We start from the raw sequence: 22,659 nt of genomic DNA, 5'->3' as shown, positions 1-22,659 counted from the left end.
ATGCTAAGTTGTTACCATTGGTTAATGCAGATGGGAAAAAAGGGAAAACCTAAGTAGAAAAAAATTAATTAACATTTTTCAACAGATATTTACTGAGTAACAATGATTTACCAGGTACCATATAAGATGTTGAGGGTATCAAGGTACACAAGACAGCCATGGATTCTACTTTCTTAAAACTTACAGTATATTGGAAATAGAAAATACAAGAAAATTTAAAAGGGCAGTTTTAAATTTAAAAAATTCAGTAATGCGAGAAGGCATGAAAAGTGGGTACTCAGAGAGATAATAACAAAGGGGGAGGCTTTAGAAAGGGTCATCAGTAAAGGGCTCTCTGAGTAAAAGGTATTTGGGATGAGATGTTATGGAGGAGAAGGATCCAGGCCTTCTAGAGTGAACCCTGGAAAGACATTGAGAATTTCTCAAGAAGGAAGACATGAGATAGAATAGCCTGAAGCTGGCAAAAACAGAAGCAAGAAGACTTAAGTTTTATTTCTGTTGAGTTGTTTCTTCTCTTCCAGACTAGTTTGCTAGTCTTTGATAGTTTCCTGTGACTCTATTTCTTTTTCTACCCTTTCCCTACCTTCCAACATCTAATGAAGATTGAACACACTAACTGTGTGTTTTCTGACTGATTAGAGGAAGAGATTTTTGTAAGTTTGTAAATTTTCACGAGTAGACTGGGGTCGATGAAACCATTCAGAAAGTGTGAGAGACCTCTGATTTCAGAGTTTTGAGTAAAAGGAATAAGTGGGCAAAACACTGGCAGTAATATTGCATACTTCTTATAAAATATTTTTACCTTAATACTTCCCTAACTCCCACCCCTATAATAACTAAAGTAAAATGATATAAATGTATTTAGTTAAACCAGAAATCAATTTTTTTCTGTGAGAATTGGTATCAACATGTATCAATGCAAATTTCATATCTGCATTTATTTTCCCTAATCCTCCAAGTAATACGTGCTTAATTCCGATGAGTAACTCACTGAGTTATTTAAAGTGGACCAAGTTAGCAGTCTTCGGTTTGATTCATTTGGGTGCCTTATTTATATCAACATCATCTGACACCACAGCACTACAAATAGTTGAGAGCTGACTTGGAAGTCTTTTCTCACATTCAGCAGAGTAGTAGCAGAAGTTTCTAGGGCACTTTTCATTCCTGTTGCTATTAAGTGAGAAAGTTGAAAAGGGCCTTATCAGTCAAGTCAAACTTTCCATAATTGTCAAGCAGAAGAAAAGCCACATAGGCAATAATTGAGAAAATCCGTTTCAAAGCTAAGGAGCCTGGAGAGTCAGTTTTTCATCAAAATGTATTACATTTCAGAAAATGCGAGGAGAGCTATATTTTGAATGTAGATGACACTCTCCATTACTCATTTCTACTTAAACTCTTCCCTAGCAAAATAGCTTCTTTTTCTGGCAACTCATTGACTAAAATACCCGAAAATACATACACCCAGATACCACTTTTGTTACGATGCATTTCACACTTTTACATGTAGAAAGTTTAACAATCAATCTTTACATAAAAACAGGGGATTAATTGCAAGGAATCCTCAAATCTGAACCAGGAATTTTGGGGGAACTAGTTTATAGGATGACAAAAGTTGCACCATGATTATTATAGCTAGAGTAATAAGGAGTGTGTGTATGTGTGTATGTGTGTGCATGCATGTGTGCTTGTGTGCATATGTGTGTACACATGTATGTTGCATGTGAATATTGCAGCACTCCTTGCAATTCTCTGAAAGAAGTAGCTACAGTCACCTTTTTTCCCCCTCATAATTTATAGGTCAAATCAGAATTTGAAGAGCTCCAGGAAAGATTTCATAATACCTCAGGGTTAACTTACTTAAATATGTAGAATTATCAAAATGTTCTTTCTTAACTTCCTCTCAAATAGTGCATGAATTTACCCTTAGTAGATGTATTTTCACATGATTTAATTGTCAACTGATGTTTAACATGGCTATTATGACTTCTGACTTACTGTAAAGTTTAAATTTATTTTCTTATTTTATTAAGTTAACAACTGTTACCTTTCTAGAATTATTATTATATGGTAGGCTCTGTGCTGTGCACTTTACACAAATTATCTAATTTATTCCTCAAGACAACTCTGTGATGTAGGTGTTACCATGACTTTACAGGAGAAGAGACTGAATCTCAAAGAGGTTATGTTATTTAGGCTTCATAAATGGCATAGCCAAAATTTGAACTCAGGTATGTCCATTTCAGTTGTATACATTCAATGTATCTCCATTTATGACTGCAGAACAATTTGCTAGTATTCCCAATTTTATCCTTTCTTGCAGAACCGAACACTTGAGGCCTCTTTACTAAGCAGCCATCTAATTCTACCCTTTCCAGACACTTCTGGAATCACTGCACTTCCTACCACCCATCTGCTCTTCCCAGTAGTAAAAGGAGTCTGCATTCCCACAGAATCTTAAGAAAGCAACGCAAAATGGTAAAAAGCATATCGGACAGCAGCTTCTAGTCCAGGCACTGCACCTAACTTGGTGAGTGATCCTTGGATATTCATTGTCTCCTGCAACATTTTTTCCATCCAAAACATAATGGTGATACATTATTAAGCCCCCAGGATCACGGTGAGGATAAACAAGCTCAGGTGGAAGTGCTCTGAGAAGGAGAAAGTGCTATGTAAAGACAATGATGGTCTGAGGATTTCCCCCTGTGTCTTCCACATGAAAGGTATTGAGTAAGCAGCTGTCCCAGCAAATGGACAATTCTACAATATGTACTGTACGGCATGGCTCAGTCAGTCTCACAGTGACTGTCAAGCTCCACAAGAGTCACTGTACACAGGGAAGGGAAGTGAATTCAGGTGGCAAATGAACATTCACATGCAGAGCGCGTTGTGTCAGACCATTACTTGTCATGCTGCACGAGGAGCTTGTTTCTGTTTATCTGCAAAACACTGTTTCTTAATGCATCAGTGCTGTCTAGCTCCTATGGGTGTGAATTAAATGTCTTCCTCTTTCAAAATTTTATTATGGTATGTTCTTAGGTATCTTGAAATCAATCACCTAAAACCACTCTTTGGTCATAACTGATCACAAGGTTTATTATCTCGGAAATAGTAACTCTTGATGAGGCTTTAGGTTTACTTTCTAAAATTGTTGGGTCAGTTCTCTCTTTCCTCCCTTCTTACCTGATCTGGAATTCCAAGGCGTATCTAAATGAAACAGCAGCGTTGTATGTTGGGTCCCGTGTGCACTGTTCCTCAACCAGGATCCCACACAGCATCTGTGTAAGTCCAGGTCATTGTGGGTAATGAGGCAGTGTCCAGTTTTCCTGATTTTAAAACTGGGTTTACTCACTTTGGGTGATCATTTTTATATTCCTGTCAGGACGATATTGCTGTCTCAATTTTCTTTTGTTGGGAAAAGATCACATTCTTTTTGGTGAAAGTGAAATAGCTGAGGTGAAAGATGAGACAGCTTCCCCACTGAGCCCAGTAGAAGGAAGCATGTCAAGCCTAGAATTGGGAAACACGGAAGACAAGCCATCCACCACAGGGCAAGTGTCTGTGGTGGGCATGCCCGGTTAACTCTTGTGGCCCAGAATGTTCCTGAATGTCTTAGGGGAAAAACAGACAGATTATATGAGCAGGCAGAAAAGCTAATCGTTTTCTCTCAAAAAGCTCTGTAGGGCAGAGAACTGCATTTTTTTCCCCCCTCCAACAGTAAGAATAGCAGATATATATCCTCCTCCCATCCTGGCAGCCTAAATTTTTCCAAATGAAATATTGCTCGTCTTACTAGTTTCATAGTGGATCCTGAGAAAAGTTTTATGCTGATAGAATTCAGAAATATTTTTAAAACTTTCTAGATGTTCAAGTGCCAATTACTAACCTTTTCCCTTCTTGCCTGAGATTTAGGTTTCTTTTTGTTTGTGACATGGTTTACTCAGTTAGTTACCTAGGACTGCTCATAAAACCTAATTTATATTATCGAACTTTCTATGTGGCAGACTCACTCAGTGCCAAGTGCTCTACAGGCCTTGTCTTATTCATCAGCACAACCATATCATGAGTACTTAACATTATTCATGCCATTTAGCAGATGTACAAAGTCAACTACACACTGACTTCTAGACACTGACTTCTAAGGTATGCTCAATGAAGTGTAACATTTTACTGTGCTTGTAGATGTGGCAGCATTGTGCTTCTCTTTCTACAAGGATTTTTTTTTTTAAAATATTTATTTATGGTCTCTGGCTATAGTGGCATCTTTAATATATTCTTTTTTAACCTGGCAAATTAATATTCTTTTTTTTAGGGTTTTTATATATTCATTTGTTTTGCAATTACAGTTGACATACAATATTATATTAGTTTCAGGTGTACAACACAGTGATTAGACATTTCTATAACTTATGAAGTCATCGTTCTGACCCTCTGACACCATATATAGTTATTACAATATTATTCACTATATTCCTTAGGCTGTACTTTAGATCCTCATGACTGTTTCTATAACTGGCAATTTGTATTTCTTAATCCACTCAGCTTTTGCATCCATCCCAGCAATATCCCTCCCACCTGGCAAACATCAATTTGTTCTCTGTGTCTATAAGTTTGTTTCTGTGTTGTTTGTTCATTTATTTTGTTGTGTAAATTCTACATATAAGTGAAATCATATGGTGTTTGCATTTCTCTGACTTATGTCACTTAGCATAATATCCTTTTGGTCCATCCATGTTATTGCAAATGGCAGAATTTCATTCTTTTTTAAGGCCAAGTAATATTCTGTTGAGTGTATATGTGTGTGTGTGTGTATACATACATATACAGTGTGTACACACACACACACAGATAGAATATTACTTGGCTGTACAAAAGAATGAAATCTTACTGTTTGCAACAACATGGATGTGTGTGTGTACACACACAGACACACACACACACACACTGCTTTCTCTATTTGTCTATTGAGGGACACTTAGGTTTCTTTTATGTTTCGGCTAGTATAAATAATGCTGCAATGAATATAGGGATGCATACGAGGTCAGACAATTAAGTTCGCGGACTTGTTGCAGCGATATTGCTAACCATTTTTTTTTATATCAGAGGGATTATTCATTATGAATTTGTACCAACTGGACAAAGAGTTAACCAAGTTTCCTACTTGGAAGTGCTGAAAAAGCTGTGTGAAAAAGTTAGATGAAAATGATCTGAAGTTTTCACCAAGTCATGGCTCTTGCATCACAACAATGCATCAGCTCACACGGCACTGTCTGTGAGGGAGTTTTTAGCCAGTAAACAAATCACTGTGTTGAAACACCTTCCCTAATCACCTGATCTGGCCCCCAGTGACTTCTTTAGCCCAAGATAAAAAAATATTGAAAGGAAGATATTTTGATGACATTCAGGACTTCAAGGGTTATGCAACGACAGCTCTGATTGCCATTTCAGAAAGAGTTCCAAAATTACTTTGAAGGGTGGGCTAAGCGCTGGTGTCAGTGCACAGCTTCCTAAGGGGAGTACTTCAAAGGTGACCGTAGTGATATTCAGCAATGAGGTCTGTAGCACTTTTTCTAGTATGAGTTTGCAAACTTAATTGTCTGATCTCATACATCTTTTTGAATTAGTGTTTTGAATTTCTTTGGATAAATACCCAGAAGTGGAATTGCTGGGTCATAAGGTAGTTCTAGTTTTAATTTTTGGAGGAACCTCCACACTGTTTTCCAAAGTGGCTGCACTAATTTACAATCCTGACAGCAGGGCATGACGGTTCCCTTTTCTCCACATCCTCACCAGCACTTGTTGATTTTTGATGATAGCCATTCTCACAGGTGTGAAATGATAGCTCATTGTACTTTTAATTTGCTTTTTACTGACAATTAGTGATATTGAACATCTTTTCATATGTCTGTTAGCCATCAGTATGTCCTCTTTTGCGAAATGTCCATTTGGGTCTTCTGCCCATTTTAAAATCTGATTATTTGTATTATTATTATTATTATTTTTTATTTTTTTTTTGGTGTTAAATTGTATTAGTTCCTTATATATTTTGGATATTAACCTCTTAGTGGATATTTTCTCCCATTCAGTAGGTTGTCTATTCATTTTGTTGATGGTTTCCTTGACTGTGCAATAAGTGTTTAGTTTGATATAGTCCCATTTTTTATTTTGTTTCCCTTCCCAAAGGAGATATATAAAAAAAAGAAAAAGAATCACAAAGAGTGATGTTAAACAGTTTACTGCCTATGTTACCTTCTAGGAGTTTTACAGTTTCAGGTTGTATTTTTAAGTCTTTAATCTATTTTGAGTTTATTCTTGTATGTGATGTAAGAAAGTGGTCCCATTTCATACTTTTATATCTGTCTGTCTAGTATTCCCAACACAATTTATTGAAGAGACTGTCTTTACCCCATTGGATATTCATGTGTCCTTTGTCATAGATTAATTGAACATATAGGCATGGCTTTATTTCTGGGCTCTCTATTCTGTTCCATTAATCTATGTGTCTGTTTTTGTTTGTTTGTTTTTTTTATTTTGCTAGTACCATGCTGTTTTGATTATTATAGCCTTGAAAAGCTTTCAGCTTTTCACCATTGAGTATGATGTTATTTATGGTTTTGTCATATGTGGCCTCTACTCTGTTGAGGTATGTTTCCTCTCTTCCCACTTTGCTGAGTTTTTATTATATATAAATGGATGTTGGATTTTATCAAATGTTTTTTCTTCATCTATTAATATGATTGTGATTTTTATTCATTTTGTTATGTGATGTATCACATTAATTGGTTTGTGGATATTGAACCATCCTTGGTAAAGGTCCCACCTGATTGAGGTGTATGATCTTTTCACTGTACTGCTGAACTCGGTTTACTATTATTTGTTGAGGATTATTGAATCTATGTTCACTAGGGATATTGGCCTATAATTTTTTTTCTTTGTAGTGTCTTTGTCTGGTTTTGGTATTAGGGTAATGCTGGCTTCCTAGAATAAGTTTGGAAGCATTCCTTCCTCTTCAATTTTTTTGGAATAGTCTGAGAAGGCTAAGTATTATTTCTTCTTTGAATGTGTGGTAAAAGTCACTATGAGGCTGTCTAGTTCAGGGTTTTTGGTTTGTTGAGAGCTTTTTTTATTACTTTTTGATTTTGTTAATAGATATAGGTCTGTTCAGATTTTTGTTTCTTCCTGATTCAGCCTTGAAAGTTTGTATGGTTCTAGGAATTTAGCTATTTCTTCCAGGTTTTCCAATTTGTTGGCATATAATTGTTCTTAGTGTTTCCTTATAATCCTTTGTATTTCTATGGTATCAGTTATCAGTTATCCTCTTTCATTTCTGGTTTTATTTACTTGGGCCTTCTTTTTTCTTGATGAGTCTGGCTAAAGGTTTATCAATTTCGTTTATCTTTTCAGAAAACAAGCTCTTGGTTTTATGAGTCTTTTCCACTATTTTTTAAGACACTATTTCATTTTTTTCTGCAGTGATCTTTATTATTTCCTTCCTTCATTACTCACTCTGGGTTTCATTTGTTCTTTTTCTAGTTCCTTTCAGTATAAGGTTAGATTATTTGAGATTTTTCTTGTTTCTTTAGGTATGCCTGTATTTCTATAAATGTCCCTCTTAAAACTGCTTTGCCCCATTTGGGAGACCACCTCAGGGATGATGTAGATGCCTGATCACTGCACTGTACACCTGAAGCTGAAGCTGAACAATAATGAATGCCAATTATAATTATATATATGTATATATATGTATGAATATACTTATAAAAAGTGGAGTACAGCATTAGGAATAGAGACAGTGGAAATGTAATGGCTGTGTGTGATGTCAGAGGGATAGTGGATGGGGGGAGGGGGGTTCACACAGTGTGAGGGATATAAATGATAAATGTCTAAGTATTACTTTGTCTTGTGCACCTGAAAGTAATAATAATAAAAAAAAAGATTAAAAAAAAAAAAAACTGCTTTGCTTGTGCCCATAGATTTTGTGTCATTATGTTTTCATTTTCACTTGTCTCAAAGTATCTTTTGATTTCTTCCTCGATCTCATTGTTAAGGCATTCATTGTTTAGTAGAATATTATTTATCTTCCAAGTATTTGTATTTTTCTGTTTTCCTCTTATAATTGATTGCTAGTTGCATACAAGATGCTGATTTCAATCTTCTTAAAATTACTTAAAGTTGTTTTGTGATCTAGCTTGGAAAACATTCCATGTGCCCTTGAAAATAATGTATATTCTACTGCTTTTGGGTGAAATGCTCTAAAAGTATCAATTAAGTCCATCTGACTTAATCTGTCACATAAGGCCACAGTCTCCTTGTTGTTTTTCTGTTAGATCAGGGGTGTCCAAACTTTTTTCAACGTTTTTCACCAAGGGCCATATGAGGTAAAATACACAAACAGCCAGGCCACTCACTCGAGGTGAAGTACGTATTGCCTCACCTGGTTTATTTAAGTAAACTAAATATAGTTTTGGGATTTGCTGTGGGCCAATTAAGAATGGATCATGGGCCGCAGTTGGCCCGCTGGCGGCAGTTTGGACACCTCTGGTCTAGATGATCTATCCATTTGTGTCAATGGATGGTAATGTCCCCTACTATTATGGTGTTACTACAATTTCTCCCTTTATGTCCTTCAATATTTAAAGCAGTCTATTTTAAATTGATGGTTGCTTAATTTTGAACACATACTAAAATCACTAATTTTTACTCACCCCCTCCATGTTTATGTTTTGTCATTATTTTTTACATCTTTGGGTGTATCCCTTAATTTATTGTTGTAATTTCACATAATCTTCCTACTTTTGCATTTTAACATTGTACTAGCTGAATAGTTAGTTGACCCACTGGTTTTACTGTTTGCCTTTGTCAGTGAGATTTTTTTCCCCCTATATTTTCTTATTCTGTTAAATATTTCTACTTAAATTTCTTGTAGTACTGCCTTGGTGGTGATGAACTCCTTAGCATTTTCTTGTCTGGGAAGCTCTTTATCTGCCCTAAATGACAGCTTTTCTGGGTAGAGTAATACTGGTTGTAGGTTTTTTCTTTTCATCACTGAATATTTTGTGCCAGTCCCTTCTAGCTTGCAAAGTTTCTGTTGAGAAATCATCTGACAGTCTTATGGAGCTCTCTGGTATGTACGTAATTGCTTATGTCTTGTTACTTTTAAGATTCTCACTCTGTCTTTAACCTTTGACATTTTAATTATGATGTGTCTTTGTGTGGGCCTCTTTGGGTTCATCTTATTTGGGACCCTGCACTCTTGGACTTGAATGTTTATTTCTTTTGCCAGACTAGGGAAGTTTTCAGTCATTATTTCTTCAAACCAGAAGGAGAGATAGAGAGAGCAAGGGATTGAAAACCTGTGATGTGAATGCTGGTAGACTTGATGTTGTCCCAGAAGACTCTTGATATCCTCATTTTTTAAATTCATTTTTATTTTTGATGTTCCAATGGGATGTTTTCTACTACCTGTCATGCAATAATCCTTTGCTTCGTTGAACCTGCTGTTTATTGTCTCTAATGTATTCTTCATTTCTGGCTGGTTCTTTCTTTTCTTAAATTGTTTCTATCTCTTTATTGAGGTTCTCACTGAGTCCATCTATTCTTTCCCGAAGTTCATTGAGCAACTTTATAAGCAGTATCTTGTACACTGTATCTGGTAGATTGCTTGTTTCCATTTTTAGTTATTTTGCTGTTTTGTCCTGTTCTTTCATCTGGAACATGTTTATTTGTCTCTTCCTTTTGGCTGACCCCCTATGTTACTTTTTATGTAGTGGGTAGATCTGCTACATTTCCCAATCTTGGTACAGTGACATTATGTAATTGGTGTCTTTTGAGGCCCAGTGGCACAATCTTCCTGGTTACCTGAGTTGGGTGCTCCAGGAGTGTCTGTTGAGTGAGTCCTCCTGTTGTAATTAAGCTTTGATTGCTGTTGGCACATAAATGGGTGGGACTGACATTCAAGCTGACTGGCTGAGATGACAGTGGATAAGCTGTGGTTCAGGGGCTCACCCCACAGAGTAGGAGTCACTTTAGTGAGGTTCTTGTGCCACCTGACTTTGCCCTTTGAGCATGTCATTTGTCGAGATGGTTGGGTGGTATTCTGGTGTGGTCTGAAGCTGGCCACCAGGTCTGATTGGTCCTGGAGCCTCTCAGGAGGGGGTTTGGTGCAGAGCAAGGTAAGCTGCTGTTTGTGTTTGGCTCCCACCTGGTGGGAGCTGGAAAGTGATCTGTGGTTGGTTGCTGCTTGTTCTGGTTCTTACAGCCAGATGGTATGAGAACTCCTCTTCCCGGCACTTGTACCCTGGTTGGGGAGCCCAGTGTGGGACTGAGACACTGGGGGAAACTCTGCAGCCAAGATATACCTCCCGATACTTAATCACCACACTATAGGTGTGGGACCTGCCCTTTGTATGTGTCCGCTCTTCCTAACTGTTCTCATTGCAGCTCCTTCTTTATAGCTTTGGTTGCAGGACTTCTGTTCAGCTAGTCTTCAGGTGGTTCTCGATGGTGGTTCTATAATTTTGATGTCATCATCGGAGGAGTAAACCACAGCATTTACCTACTCTAGCATCTTTCCCTGAAGTCCAGAGCATTCGTGTCATTCCAATCTTATTATAAATTCCAGTTTTCTTCATGAGAGTGATTCAATCAACAAGTCAGATGACATGAGATGAGACATGTAGACTAACGTCTAACATAGCACTTGCTGCTCTTTGGAGCACATGAACCAACAAAGGAAACTTTGGCTCTTTACGGAAGCAACATTCCCTATGGTCCCTATTGTGTGGTATTCAGAATATGCTGGGTTACCTCTGATATCACCGGAGGAAATGTAATTAATAAAATACTAAGAAAACTCCACAGGAAGCCAATTTCATTATCAAAGTAGGCATTTGACACAAATTACAAGAAAACATGATTTTATTCTTCCTGAATCCCATGTTTACATAAGAGATAGAATTCCCCTATATTTTTCTAAATCTATACCACATTTCTTCCTTTAAATTTGGTTAGTATTTTAAACAATGACAATATATCTCATTGTCTCCTTGCAAAGCTCAACAGAACCTCTCACACTTTAGAAAGGCTCTTATTGTATTTTTGCATTTTCTAATAAAGACTTGTGATATGAATTGTTATTTATTAATAGTTTAAGGCTAGATACATGTAGACTGCCTAATATTTTATCGTGAACCTATTATTGAACAGATTTTTCTGTTACTTAATAGGAAGGTTGTGGATTAGTAGCCATGCACTTTTAATTAGATTCTTAATCTAAGTCAGCAAACTCACTTACTTGCTAAGTAATTATTATAAGCAGCCAAACATGTTAGTTAAGACATTTGAATACAGCCCATTCTCTATCAAAAGGGATAATGCTCATTTTTCACTCAGATCAAATCAGTATATCTTCTGAGGGACCGCACTACAATGTAGAATAGTTTCCTTGGTATTTTGTTAATATCTTTCCTCAGGTGGCACAAAACCAAAGCTAGTTATAATAGGTCCTCTATTTATGATAAATATTGATCATAAATATTTAACAACCTTAGTACATGCCAGGCACTCAGCTGAGCACTGGGCATTCATTTTCTTTCAATCTTGTAACAACCCTATTCTACCCATTTTATACACTAGGAAATTGAGTCTCAAAGATGCTAAGAAACTTCCCCAAGCATAGGAAAGGCTGCAACTCAAACTAGTTCTGACTCCAAAGTTATGGCCAAAATTAATACTCCCCGTTGCCTATCACAATTCTTACAAAATGATCTTTAAGGGCTTTTCTAATATGTGACAATGATCCATACCATTTTATTGTTTAAAAAATTCCAAAAGCACAGAGAGGTCAACAAAATTCATGTTCGGTAAAAATTGCTTGGTTCTGAAAACAAACAAATACCACCTTTTGTTTATTATTTTGTTTCCTACTGATCCTCTTACTAGGAGCTGAATTTGGTGAATCCAATTGGTTGCCTGGAAAGGAGGAATCACCTCACTGACCAAGACTTTCACCTTAACCATCCCCTACAAGCACGACCAAACTTCACACAGGCTTCTTCCTGCCTCTGGGCCTCTGACCTTCCAGTCTTTTGAGCATTTACTGTAGATAACTTGTAATTCCAGATGCCTTCTTTGCCCTTTTGCTATGTAAATATTTAAAAAAAGCCTCTTGCTAGTGTTACATCCCAGGACTGTTTTCTTAAGGACCTTTTCTTCAGGAGCTGTCCTTTGAAATAAAACCTTCAAGGAAGATTGCTCCTTATCTCTTGGTTTCTGTGGGAGGGTAGGAGCCTACCTTGATGGGGCTTTACTCCAAGTTGTAGAATTACCTTTAGTCCTGAAGATACTGAAGGATTTTACTTTGGGTGAGGCCAATTAGCAAACCAAAGATGGTCTATGACTTCAGCTTTTAAAATTCTCCAGTCTGATTTTTTTTGTTTGTTTTGGTTTTTGTTGTTGTTTTTGAGCTAGAGTTGAGTTCTGGCCTCCTTCTCTTGCAATATTCTTGAATAAATCTTCTTTGCCTATTTAACTTTGTCCAACGTAATTTTCGTTTTGACGTTACCGCTCTCAGAAAAACCGGGGAAAAGTGAGTGCAAACGATGTCTAAAATGACTTTTTTTATTTGAACTATAGAGAGTTCATTTTTTGTTTCAGTTTTCTGGATAATTAATTTTATATGGAAAAAAGATTTCTCCACCAGCCTGTCACACACTGAAAGCCAACCAGCCTATCAGTAGCTCAAATCCAGCTGCTGCCTGATCCTGCACCTAGGATTAGCTGAGCACTCTGGCCTGGTGCTCAGGAGATGCTCTGGATATTTCAAAAAATGGAGAACTCATTACTGCTCATTTACTGGCTAATTAAACTTGTTTTTGAATAATCACATAATAAATACCCCAAATTTAAATGTAGCACAGAATTATCTTCTAATCAGTCTCTAAAAATATGATCTAATAAGTGATATACTGCTTTAACTGATTGTGATTACTTATTTAATGAAAAGATGCACCTTGTTCAATATACATATCTTTAGTCCTAATGCAGTTAGTGGAATAGAAATTTCAATAGAAATCCTTTGATTTTTTTTCTCAAAAGAGCACACTGTAAAACCTCTCAAAATTACATGATAATTGTAGCAAATTTAGCCTAACGAATAGTAATACATGTAAAGGACCTTTGGCATCAAATTTAAATTTAGGCCAGCCATGGAATTATTTACATGAATATTTAAAAAATGAATCCATATGTGCAAGGTGCCTGAGTGCTCAAACAATCTTCTGAAATATGAAAATACTCCAGTTTTGTAAAATGATGAAACAATGTTTATGAAGTACTAAGAACAATGAGCGCAGAATGCATTTTCAGTACATTCTAGTTATTATCGTGGTCCGTCATTACTCATATAGCCTGAACCTTGATCAATATGAACAACTGATGAGCAATCAACAGTTATCCTTTGAGGGGCTGCACTGACCACATCATCCCCATTGGTTCAGCTAATGCTTCAAAGATTGCCCCCAAAATGGTAATCCTTTTCTTCTGCTCTAACTACTGAGATATTTTTTTAATTCAATAGAGCTTTTCTTTTTCTCATTTGGCAAAGGTTTAATTGATATGAAAGTGGGCCGATATCCTATTAGCTACCCCTGGCCCCCACACAAAGAGAACAGACATATTATTAGCATTATAAATAAAAAAGGAAATTGTCCTTCCTAAATAGGTCTCCCAGGAAACTGCAAGCTGGTCTTCTTATTCCCTTTGTAACAAGTGAAAAATTAGAGTTATTCATTAGGAAGCTTCCACACCAAAGAGTCATTATCTTCATTTACAGTCTCAGATATCAACATAAAAATTACCTTTTCAAATTTCTTCAGGAGCTTTGAGAAAGGGGTCTATTTAGAAGAGGGCCTCAAGACTAAGATATACTGATGTGATTGACTCATCTTGGAACTGTAGTGTAGCCATTTTGTCAATTTACTAAGTAAACTAAAACATAAGACTTCAAAAAAATCTCTTTTCCAAAAAATTATTCATGTAAAAATATCTTGGAATATGTGTATATTTATATAATAAAATAGTAATAACAGCAAACACTGATATAGCACTGAGCAAGGCACTGTTCTACAACATGCTTTCCATATATTGACTCATTTAATCTAACAACCGTACTTCTAGGTTAAGGGGAAAGCACAGAAGGTACAAGTGTGTTTTGAGATAAGGTATGAAGAAAACATCATCCACTTGTCACATGTCCAGGTAGCTGGAAGTAGGCATTTTAGGGTATGGGTCCTAGTTACCAATGGATGCTTCAGATTTCTATAGGTCATCTAAGAGTTGGGATTCTGTTAGACCTCCTGAATTGCATAGTTACCCGCTCATATTCTGAAACACTGTTTATACTAATGTGAAGTTCTCACCCATTGCTAACCGTGCAAGACAATATAACTGGAAACAAGTATAATTGCATTCCATGTTTTCCCACCCAGGGTGGTTATTCCTCATATAGTTTCAACATGTACAGTTCTCATCAGGAGGCCTGAGTGGTTTCATCAGTTGCCCACCAATTTTCAGCTAGGAAAAGTAATGGCATTATGTAAAAGGTAAAATAAAAAAAATTGGCTTCAATATTCTTTTTTTATATAACTAAATTGAGAAAAAGAAAAGCCGTAATTCGTGTCCTGCTTCACGGCAGGCATTGCAGTAGGTATCTTAAATATATTAATTTTAATTTTTGCAATAACCTGAAAAATAGGTGACATTTTAATGTCAAAGATGAAGAACCTGGTAATCATAAAGAATAGCTGCTAAAGCATCCCGGGTAGAATGAAAGATGTCCTTTTGTGGAATGGAATTGAAGGTGTAAATGTTCTATTTTTGCTCCCAAAACTTAACAGAGCAGTGAGTGCACAGTAGGACTCCATACTATGTGATCAATGGTGAAACTGACAATCCATCAAATATACAACTGCCTGTCTTCATTAAGAGTTCTGAGTGGAGGAACCACATGGTAATTCAAATTCATCAATTACTTGATAGAAGACGTAATTTACTTGTGTGCAAGAAAAATGCCCAATTGTTTGTTTGTTTCATTAATAGTCTTAGGAAGGCACCTAAATAATGAACATAGTACTTTTTCAGAGAAGTAACCAGTTTTTGAAGGGGGTGTGGGTCAGGGTGATTAGAGAACCTTCATATGTAAATATTCAGGGAGCATGAAACACTAGTGTGAAACACAAGATTTGGACAACCCATCTGTAAAAGTAATTACGTATCTCTTTACAAAAAAAAATATCCTTTCACTTGCTTAAGGGGTAGCAAAAGTACATAACAGATATATTCATTTCTGAATGTTTAACTCAAAATGTCACTTTCTTAAAAAGCCAGTTTTCCAAAATATGATCTGCTGGTAATCTGCAATGATTTTATCAAGCTATAGCTAACAGTATCCAGTATCCAAAGTCCAATAACATGAGCAGCTACAACTTTTGTCCATGTTCTTTTCTATTTGTATTTAACATGAAAAGTAAGAAAAAGATATTTAAGAAAAACAGTATATTAAGAGACAAAGACCTACAGGAGGGGCGTCCTATAATAGAACAATATTCAAATTTGAAGAGGATTTTTAAAAAAATTCCCTCTATTCTAAATAAAATAGTTCGAAAATAGAAAAATATCATATAAACTAAGAATTTCTTAGGAAGCTGTCACACAAACAGAGTCAATTCTACCAAAAGAGCAACACTACATGAATTATTAAAGATGGGCATGAAAAAAAATCACAGGGAATTGGACAGAACAAGGCAATGTAGAAAAGAGATCTCACCTACAGAATGTAATATAGAAAGAGAAACCATTCATGGAATACACTATCAAGACACTTGCAAGGAGAGGTAAGATCACAAGAAAAGCCTACGGCAAATGATCCCAGTGAAGCAACAGAATTTGAAGTTTAAGCCTAAGAGGAATTGATGAATTGAAAACTAGGGAGTAAAGAAAGAAGCTCCGAGGGAGAGGATGAAAAGTTAAATAAGGTTTGGTACAAGAGTATTGAAGTAGTTATCAGATAGTTCAATAACTGTTGTGTCTTGTGTACTGGACAACAGACTTTGTTGTAGTAGAACAAAATTAAAATTTACACAACAAATCCATGCAGGGAACAAAGCAAGCAGGGTTTTTACTTCATGGAGTGTCCCTTCTTGTGGGGGGATGCAAGCCATACATTGATGAACAAGTAAGGAACAGATAAGTAAACAAGATTCTTTCACAGATAAGTGCTAACTGTGGTAAAGAAAACAAGGGCCGAAAGATTCTCTGGAGTATGGCAACTAACAAACTGCTCCTCACTTTCCATTGTGCTATAATGTTTAACAAAGCCAACAAAAGTCACATGAATAAAAAGGAGAGGTGAATGACAAAAGGGTAATCTTTTGCTTTCTCTCTGCTACTTTCTCTCTGGCATACCCCATCCTGTTCTTAGGCCAGTGTCCCCAGAGAAAGGGAGAGACAGTAAATTTGTCTTTAAGGAATGATTAGTAAGACCCATAAGTAAAGGCTGGAAGAATTGGATCATTTACCTGTGCTCAAGAAGAAAAAAAAAAGTGACAATTTTAAATGCAATGAGAGTTCTCACAATAAGGCTTAATAGGTACTCTATATAAGGTGAGCACTCTATATAAAAGAACGATAGCCTCTACTCACATAGCAAAAGGATTCAAGCCAGAGGAAAATCAGCAAGTACTGTAATTAGTAAGCACCTGTACTGTTTTCAACACTTTGTTAATACAGCTGAAAATACTGAAAAAAAAATTGATGGCTCTCTAGAAAATGCTAACTGAGAAAACAAAATCAAACATAAACATACACACACATTAGTGTACAACCAAACACCAGACTCTGTTTTCTAAACAATCCATGCTGAAGGATTTCAGAGAAGATCAGATACAAAATGGAATGTCCTGGTTGGGTATGTGAGAACAGGAGGAGAAATCAGCAAAGAAGAAATTTGAGGGAGGGAGAAGGCAAAGAGATGGGAATGATGTAATGGACAAAAGAAGGATAACTTTTTTCTTCCTTTTTTTTTTCTTTTTTGGACTAAGAGAGAATGAGCATACCAATGAAAACAAAGGCAGGAGGATCTTGGCAAAGGGACCCAAGATGGTATGCTGAAGGGACTACATCTGTCCAGATAACCAAACCAAAATGGATCTGGGGATCAAGAAACTGGAGGAATGGAATACATGATCGTTAGAGTTCCAATACATGGGTATGAAAGAAAATTCTGGAGGCTGAGGATTTTGATTGGTAGTGTGGAGGTAGAGGGCAGAGGATGAGAACATAGCCAGTCTGGATCTCCCAAACCTTCTCCTGCTGAGACCCGATTGCTAAGCTCCTGCTCCTCCACAGATGCTCTAAGTGATCAGAATAAATGAATAGCTGCCACAATCAGCAGGGAAAAGGGAGGACCAAAAGGAATGCAAGCTACGCATCCTGGACCCCCTCTTGTAAATCCAAGTATCAGAATGACTTGATTCATTTAAAAGTGATATTTTCACAAGAATGCAAATTATCTTATTGTGACATGAAGTTTTTCCTGGTGGTCTAGGTGACATCTCCAGAGGTCATGCATTAGCTTATCTACCTCACTCATTTTAGTCAGTTAGTCCGTATCTACCTCACTCATTTTGTTCTAAACAAGACAATTATTGAATTCTAAGAAACACTACTTTACAAAGGAAACTATGGAAATGACCCTAATACTTGATATTAAGAATATCTGGAATAAAACCCTGACTATTATTTTATTAATTTTCAGGGTCTACAGCCACCATTGAATAAAAAGGAGAAGAAACGGTACAAGGCTGCATGGAGACAGTATTTATGTGTTGGTCAGTCACACCATATCAAAAAGACAGAGGAGAAATTATGCATCATCTAGAGTTAAAATATGTCAGCTTGAATTTTAGGGAGATTCAAATATTTCTCCATTAAATATAGTAAGGACTCTCTACCTGCTGTTTGTTTTACTGCTGCCATAATACTCTCACTTCCTAAGTTCAGAAATCTATCACTTAAGATAATTTGCAGGCAGAGTGAGTGGTGGGGACTTTCTGTGAGTAGAAAGGTCAAATAATTTTTCCACAATGCACTGCAATTTTTAAGCCTTACAATTTTACCATGGGTGACCCATGGGAAAGCCTATTATACCATTACACACAAAAATTACATTGTAAGTTAATGAAATGTGAACAGTAAGCCTTGTGTGCTGTCCCCCACTGCTTCTTCTGAAATACATCATCTTGGTGGGTTTTTGTTTTGTTATTTTAATTTTTTTTCTCAGTAAATGTAAAAATGTATCCATTGTAAAAGCATGAACCCTAACCTCATAATGAGGCATTCTTTAACAGAATGGACTTCTAGACATAAATGCAAGGCTCTTCTAAGGACAATAGCATGCAACAAAGATTTAGAGTAAAGCAAAGAAAGTAAGAAAAAAAGTCGACTAACCTAACCCACCTGAGCTCGGCTCACAGGGGTCAATGTCCTCGTCATCACTGGGACACTCTGCTGAGGCCACCAGGATGTCATCTGTAGTCTGTAAAAGAATCACATTCAGTAGATTACTTTAAAGGGATCGAACAGAGTTTCTCATCTTTGTCTCATTGACAAGTGTAAGACTGTTTGTGTTTACTTGACAGGTTGAGAAACCAAATTCACTATTTCCCTTCCCAGGGACACAGAGTTTACATTTTTCCAACTTTGTCTAGATATGTCATGGAAGTATTTGCTTATCTGTGAAAACTTGGTTATAGCTTATTTTACAGGAGAACATGGAAATGGTGGTAGTGAGCTTGTAGAGATCCATCCATTCAACTGCACAGAGAAGCTGTACACAGTGTCACACAGGTTTGACACAACCTGGCAGAAACAGATGATTTGAAATTTATTACAGCCCTGGAGTGCTACAATGTATGCACCAGTAGGTTTCATGCAGTACTTGTGCCTGGCTTCCTAAAAGCAGGATAGATATAACCTTTTACATTCATGACCAGGTAGAGTTTGATGAATCTGTGATATAATTTGTCGTTATTAGGAAACACAGATTAAGTAGAGAATATCTTCCACTGCTGCAAAAAAAGGAAGCAAATGGAGTCCATTTATGGTATTTTAAAAATTTGTAGTGAGCTTTCACACTCAGATCTCATTTTTGCAACAGTTAGGAAGGATGTATCGTGTCAGCATTGTTCTTTTCATCATTAAGGTTTCATAATAACAGAAAAGCATATTTGAGAGGAATGGTATTTTACAGTAAATAGGAAAGAGGTGACAGTTTTCTCTGTGACATTCTAGTTGCTTCATGGCACTTTCAGCCAAAAAAGATAACCATCACTGTAATAAAAACCAGAATGTGTAAATCCTAGCAGTTAGTCACATAATCAACACATTTACAAGCACCAAAGGTTATTCTTTACTGCCACTTAAAAGCAGCAGTGAACTTAGCATAGTTACTGCATGGAAACTGTGAAGGTTTGCATCAGATTTGGCTAACGCTAAAGTAACACAGAGAGAATTCAAGGTACAAGAAGAAAAATATCTCATTACATCTGCTAAGGTTTAAGGAGATTATAATTGTTTAGACAATACTCAGAACCGCAACATTGAAGAAATCCTGTTTTAAAAGTGGAATTAAAATAATACCGTTTGTAAGTAACTGTGAATGATGATGCACGTTAACTAGACTTATTGGAATGATCATTTTGCAATGTGTGTGTGTGTGTGTGTGTGTGTGTGTGTGTGTGTGTGTACCTAGGGTACCAAAAAAATGTATACAAATGACTTGTATTTATCTTTTGTTATTGGTATATATTGAGTATTACAAGTTTAGTAGTTTTTTCCTTTCTTAAAATGTGTATACATTTTTTGGCACCCTCTGTATACACACACACACACACACACACACACACACAATCATGTTGTACACCTGAAACTGATATGTTATACGTCAATTAAACCTTAATAAATTAAAAAAATATAGGCCTTACCTTAAAGAAAAAGCAGAAATATGATATGACTTGCTTTCATTAAGGGAGTACTAAATACAACCAGAGATTAAAGTATAAATAAAATAAATGTTAAGAAAATTGTGCCCTTTTGAAGACGAGGGATGATATATTTTTGTGATAAAAATTAGGTGTAAAAATCTTTCAAGGGCAGGGTTTTTAATTCCTTAAGAATAAAGTATTGTTTCAGAGGCCAATGCTTCACAATATAATTTTAAACAAACACAAGAATTTAAATAGAACTTGAGATGATTTCACATTATTTTGCTCTTAATTCCGCTGAGATAATTAGGCAATTGGATTCATTATTTTGGTGCTGTTATTTTAAAAGATGAAGTTCAAAAGTACCAGTTTTCTTGGAATTGTAACTGTTTGGTCAGTGATAACTACCAGCAATTGTTATGATAGTCACGTAGGTATCTTTCATTAAAGGGAGCGTCAGAAGACAAAAACCTATCCTCCTTTTGGCACAAGCACAATCGGATAACGTCCAACCTGACTTGATAATAACAAGTTATTGGATTATGAGGTCTTGCAGGCCAATTGTTCCGTTTCGCCCCAGAGCAGATCATCTGCTTTCTTTTAGAGCCAACTTCGAGGGGAAAGCTACTTTCTTCTCAACCACACTGCATGCTCTTTAAAATTAATTTCAAAGTTTCAAGAGAATTCTCCTTTTCCTTGAGGAATTTTAACTATATTGGAACCGGTATATGGTTGTTGTTGATAGGAGAAGGGAGAGGATGTGAATAAATTCTTTAATTGACTGCTTCTTGTCCCAGCAGTGATGTTGCCCCCTTTCCCCTCCTCCACCTGGGGGGACAGTTGGCAATGTCTGGAGAGATTACAGGTTGACACAATTGAGCTGAGGATGGCTGGAGGGGGAGGGGTGTGCCGGCTTCTATTGGCTTCTAATGGGTTGAGACCAGGGATGATGCCAACCATCTTAAAATGCACAGCATAGCCCTGCTACAACAAAGATGATCTGAACCAAAACGCCCATAGTGCAGAAGTTGAGAAACCCTGCTTTAGACGTTTAAAAACCATTCTGTGCTTTATTTTTCTCATCTGAAAAACTGGAGCGCATAATAGTACCTATTTTGTAAATTAAATTAGTACCCACAAAATACCTAGAATAGGATTATATTGTAAATGCCTATAAAAGTTGCAATATTATCAACTTTATTGTTATTATTTCATGAATGTAGCACCAATTTAATCTTTTCTGCACATTTATAAATAATATGATTTTAGATATTAAACCAGAAGTTGTACATGTGAATTATTCTCTACTTAAGATCTCCTGTTAGCATTTATATCAAAATAAAGTGGCTATATTGGTACTTTGTTGAACTAAACTTCCATCTTTTACTGCCTAGTTTCAAATTCTGAATTAGAAATCAAACATCAAGTACATATAATAAAGGCTGGTTCTTAAAAGAAATTCATGGACTAAAAAATGTGTGACTCAGTATATAATGTTTCATGCAGACTAAATTATTTAGGCCATACAAGTTAAATTTTGTTTTAAAAGTTGGTCTATTTTCTATCTTCAACAGCCTTTTGGAACAATTCCACAGCAAACAGAAAGTGCTAGAATGTTCTCAGTGTTATCTTTCACAAAACACAGTACCTATAATAACCAAACATGTCATGCATTACTTTGCACGTCCTATAGCCCTTTACAGTAGAAAAACATTGCACAAATATGACCTTATTGTAAAACTATGATTTATTTTTTAACATATGTTTCCTGGTATAATGAAGATGCATTTTTGTTTTTCATATTTTTCCATCAGAAATTAAAAATCAGTTATAGTCTTGTTAATAAAATATCTCAAATCAATAGGCGTTGGCACAAATCATCACTATGAAAAATCAGGAAGTGGCTCGAGTGTAGGGAAAAAGATTAAATTTCATTTTGGAGGCTGAATTAAACAAACAATTTTCTAGCCAAAGCTGTGTAATTTAAATTTAATTCACTGTGTTTGGAACTGCCTCTCTATGACATGCTGTTGAGAGAGTTGTTGAAAGAAACTCAAATGTGTCACAGTAATCAATTCTATTCTGCAGTATACTTTTCCCTGATGCTTATAATCTATCTCTCTCTCTCTTTGTTTTTTTTTTTTTCGGGAAAGAGACTACCTGGTAAAAGAAACAGAATAGTGGTCAAGCAAAGGCATTAGCTTTATATGACCATCCATTTAGATAAGTGTTCCTAACTGGACATTTAACCACTCAGAGGTCAAAATGCCATGCTGGCTTTCCCTAATTCAGAGTGGTCTATACATTCACATGGCAAGCATCTGTTCCTGCATAAAATGTCTGCTACAAATTCTGAGGTCTCTTAACCTTTAGGACATGAACAGAATTCAGGAAATAAAAACACTGAGACTTAATCCATCACATTCAATGGATAAATATCAACATGTTATAGGGTTGGACAATGTAATCCATATGGGGGAGAAAGCATGTTCTTAATGTACAGCAAGAAGTCAGACCAACCAGATGGGTACTAGATGTATCAGGGCTATTACTTCATAAGGCATAAAAATGTCTAATCACTATGTTGTATACCTGACACTAATATAATATTGTATGTCAACTG

The 22,659-nt window shown here is 36.2% G+C and overlaps 1 protein-coding gene across 36 annotated transcripts in view; it reads right to left on the bottom strand.

Moving 5' to 3' along the window:
- The window catches only part of NRXN1 (neurexin 1), a 1,058,790-nt gene that overhangs the window by 12,132 nt on the left and 1,023,999 nt on the right, over positions 1-22,659 (bottom strand). For 21 of the 36 annotated variants that reach the window (XM_074331970.2, XM_088796171.1, XM_088796167.1 and 18 more), the window contains one exon: positions 18,502-18,589. In XM_074331970.2, the coding sequence (XP_074188071.2) occupies positions 18,502-18,589 (88 nt within the window). The remainder of the gene's footprint in view (positions 1-18,501; positions 18,590-22,659) is intronic. The other 15 variants (XM_088796166.1, XM_088796173.1, XM_088796176.1 and 12 more) reach the window with 1 other exon arrangement.

This window comes from Rhinolophus sinicus, chromosome 2 (genome assembly GCF_057876585.1).
Source record: "Rhinolophus sinicus isolate RSI-liver-muscle chromosome 2, RSI-T2T, whole genome shotgun sequence".
Taxonomy (NCBI): Eukaryota; Metazoa; Chordata; class Mammalia; order Chiroptera; family Rhinolophidae; genus Rhinolophus; species Rhinolophus sinicus.
Note: the sequence above shows the minus strand (reverse complement) of the source record. Positions and strands in the feature narration are given on the sequence as shown.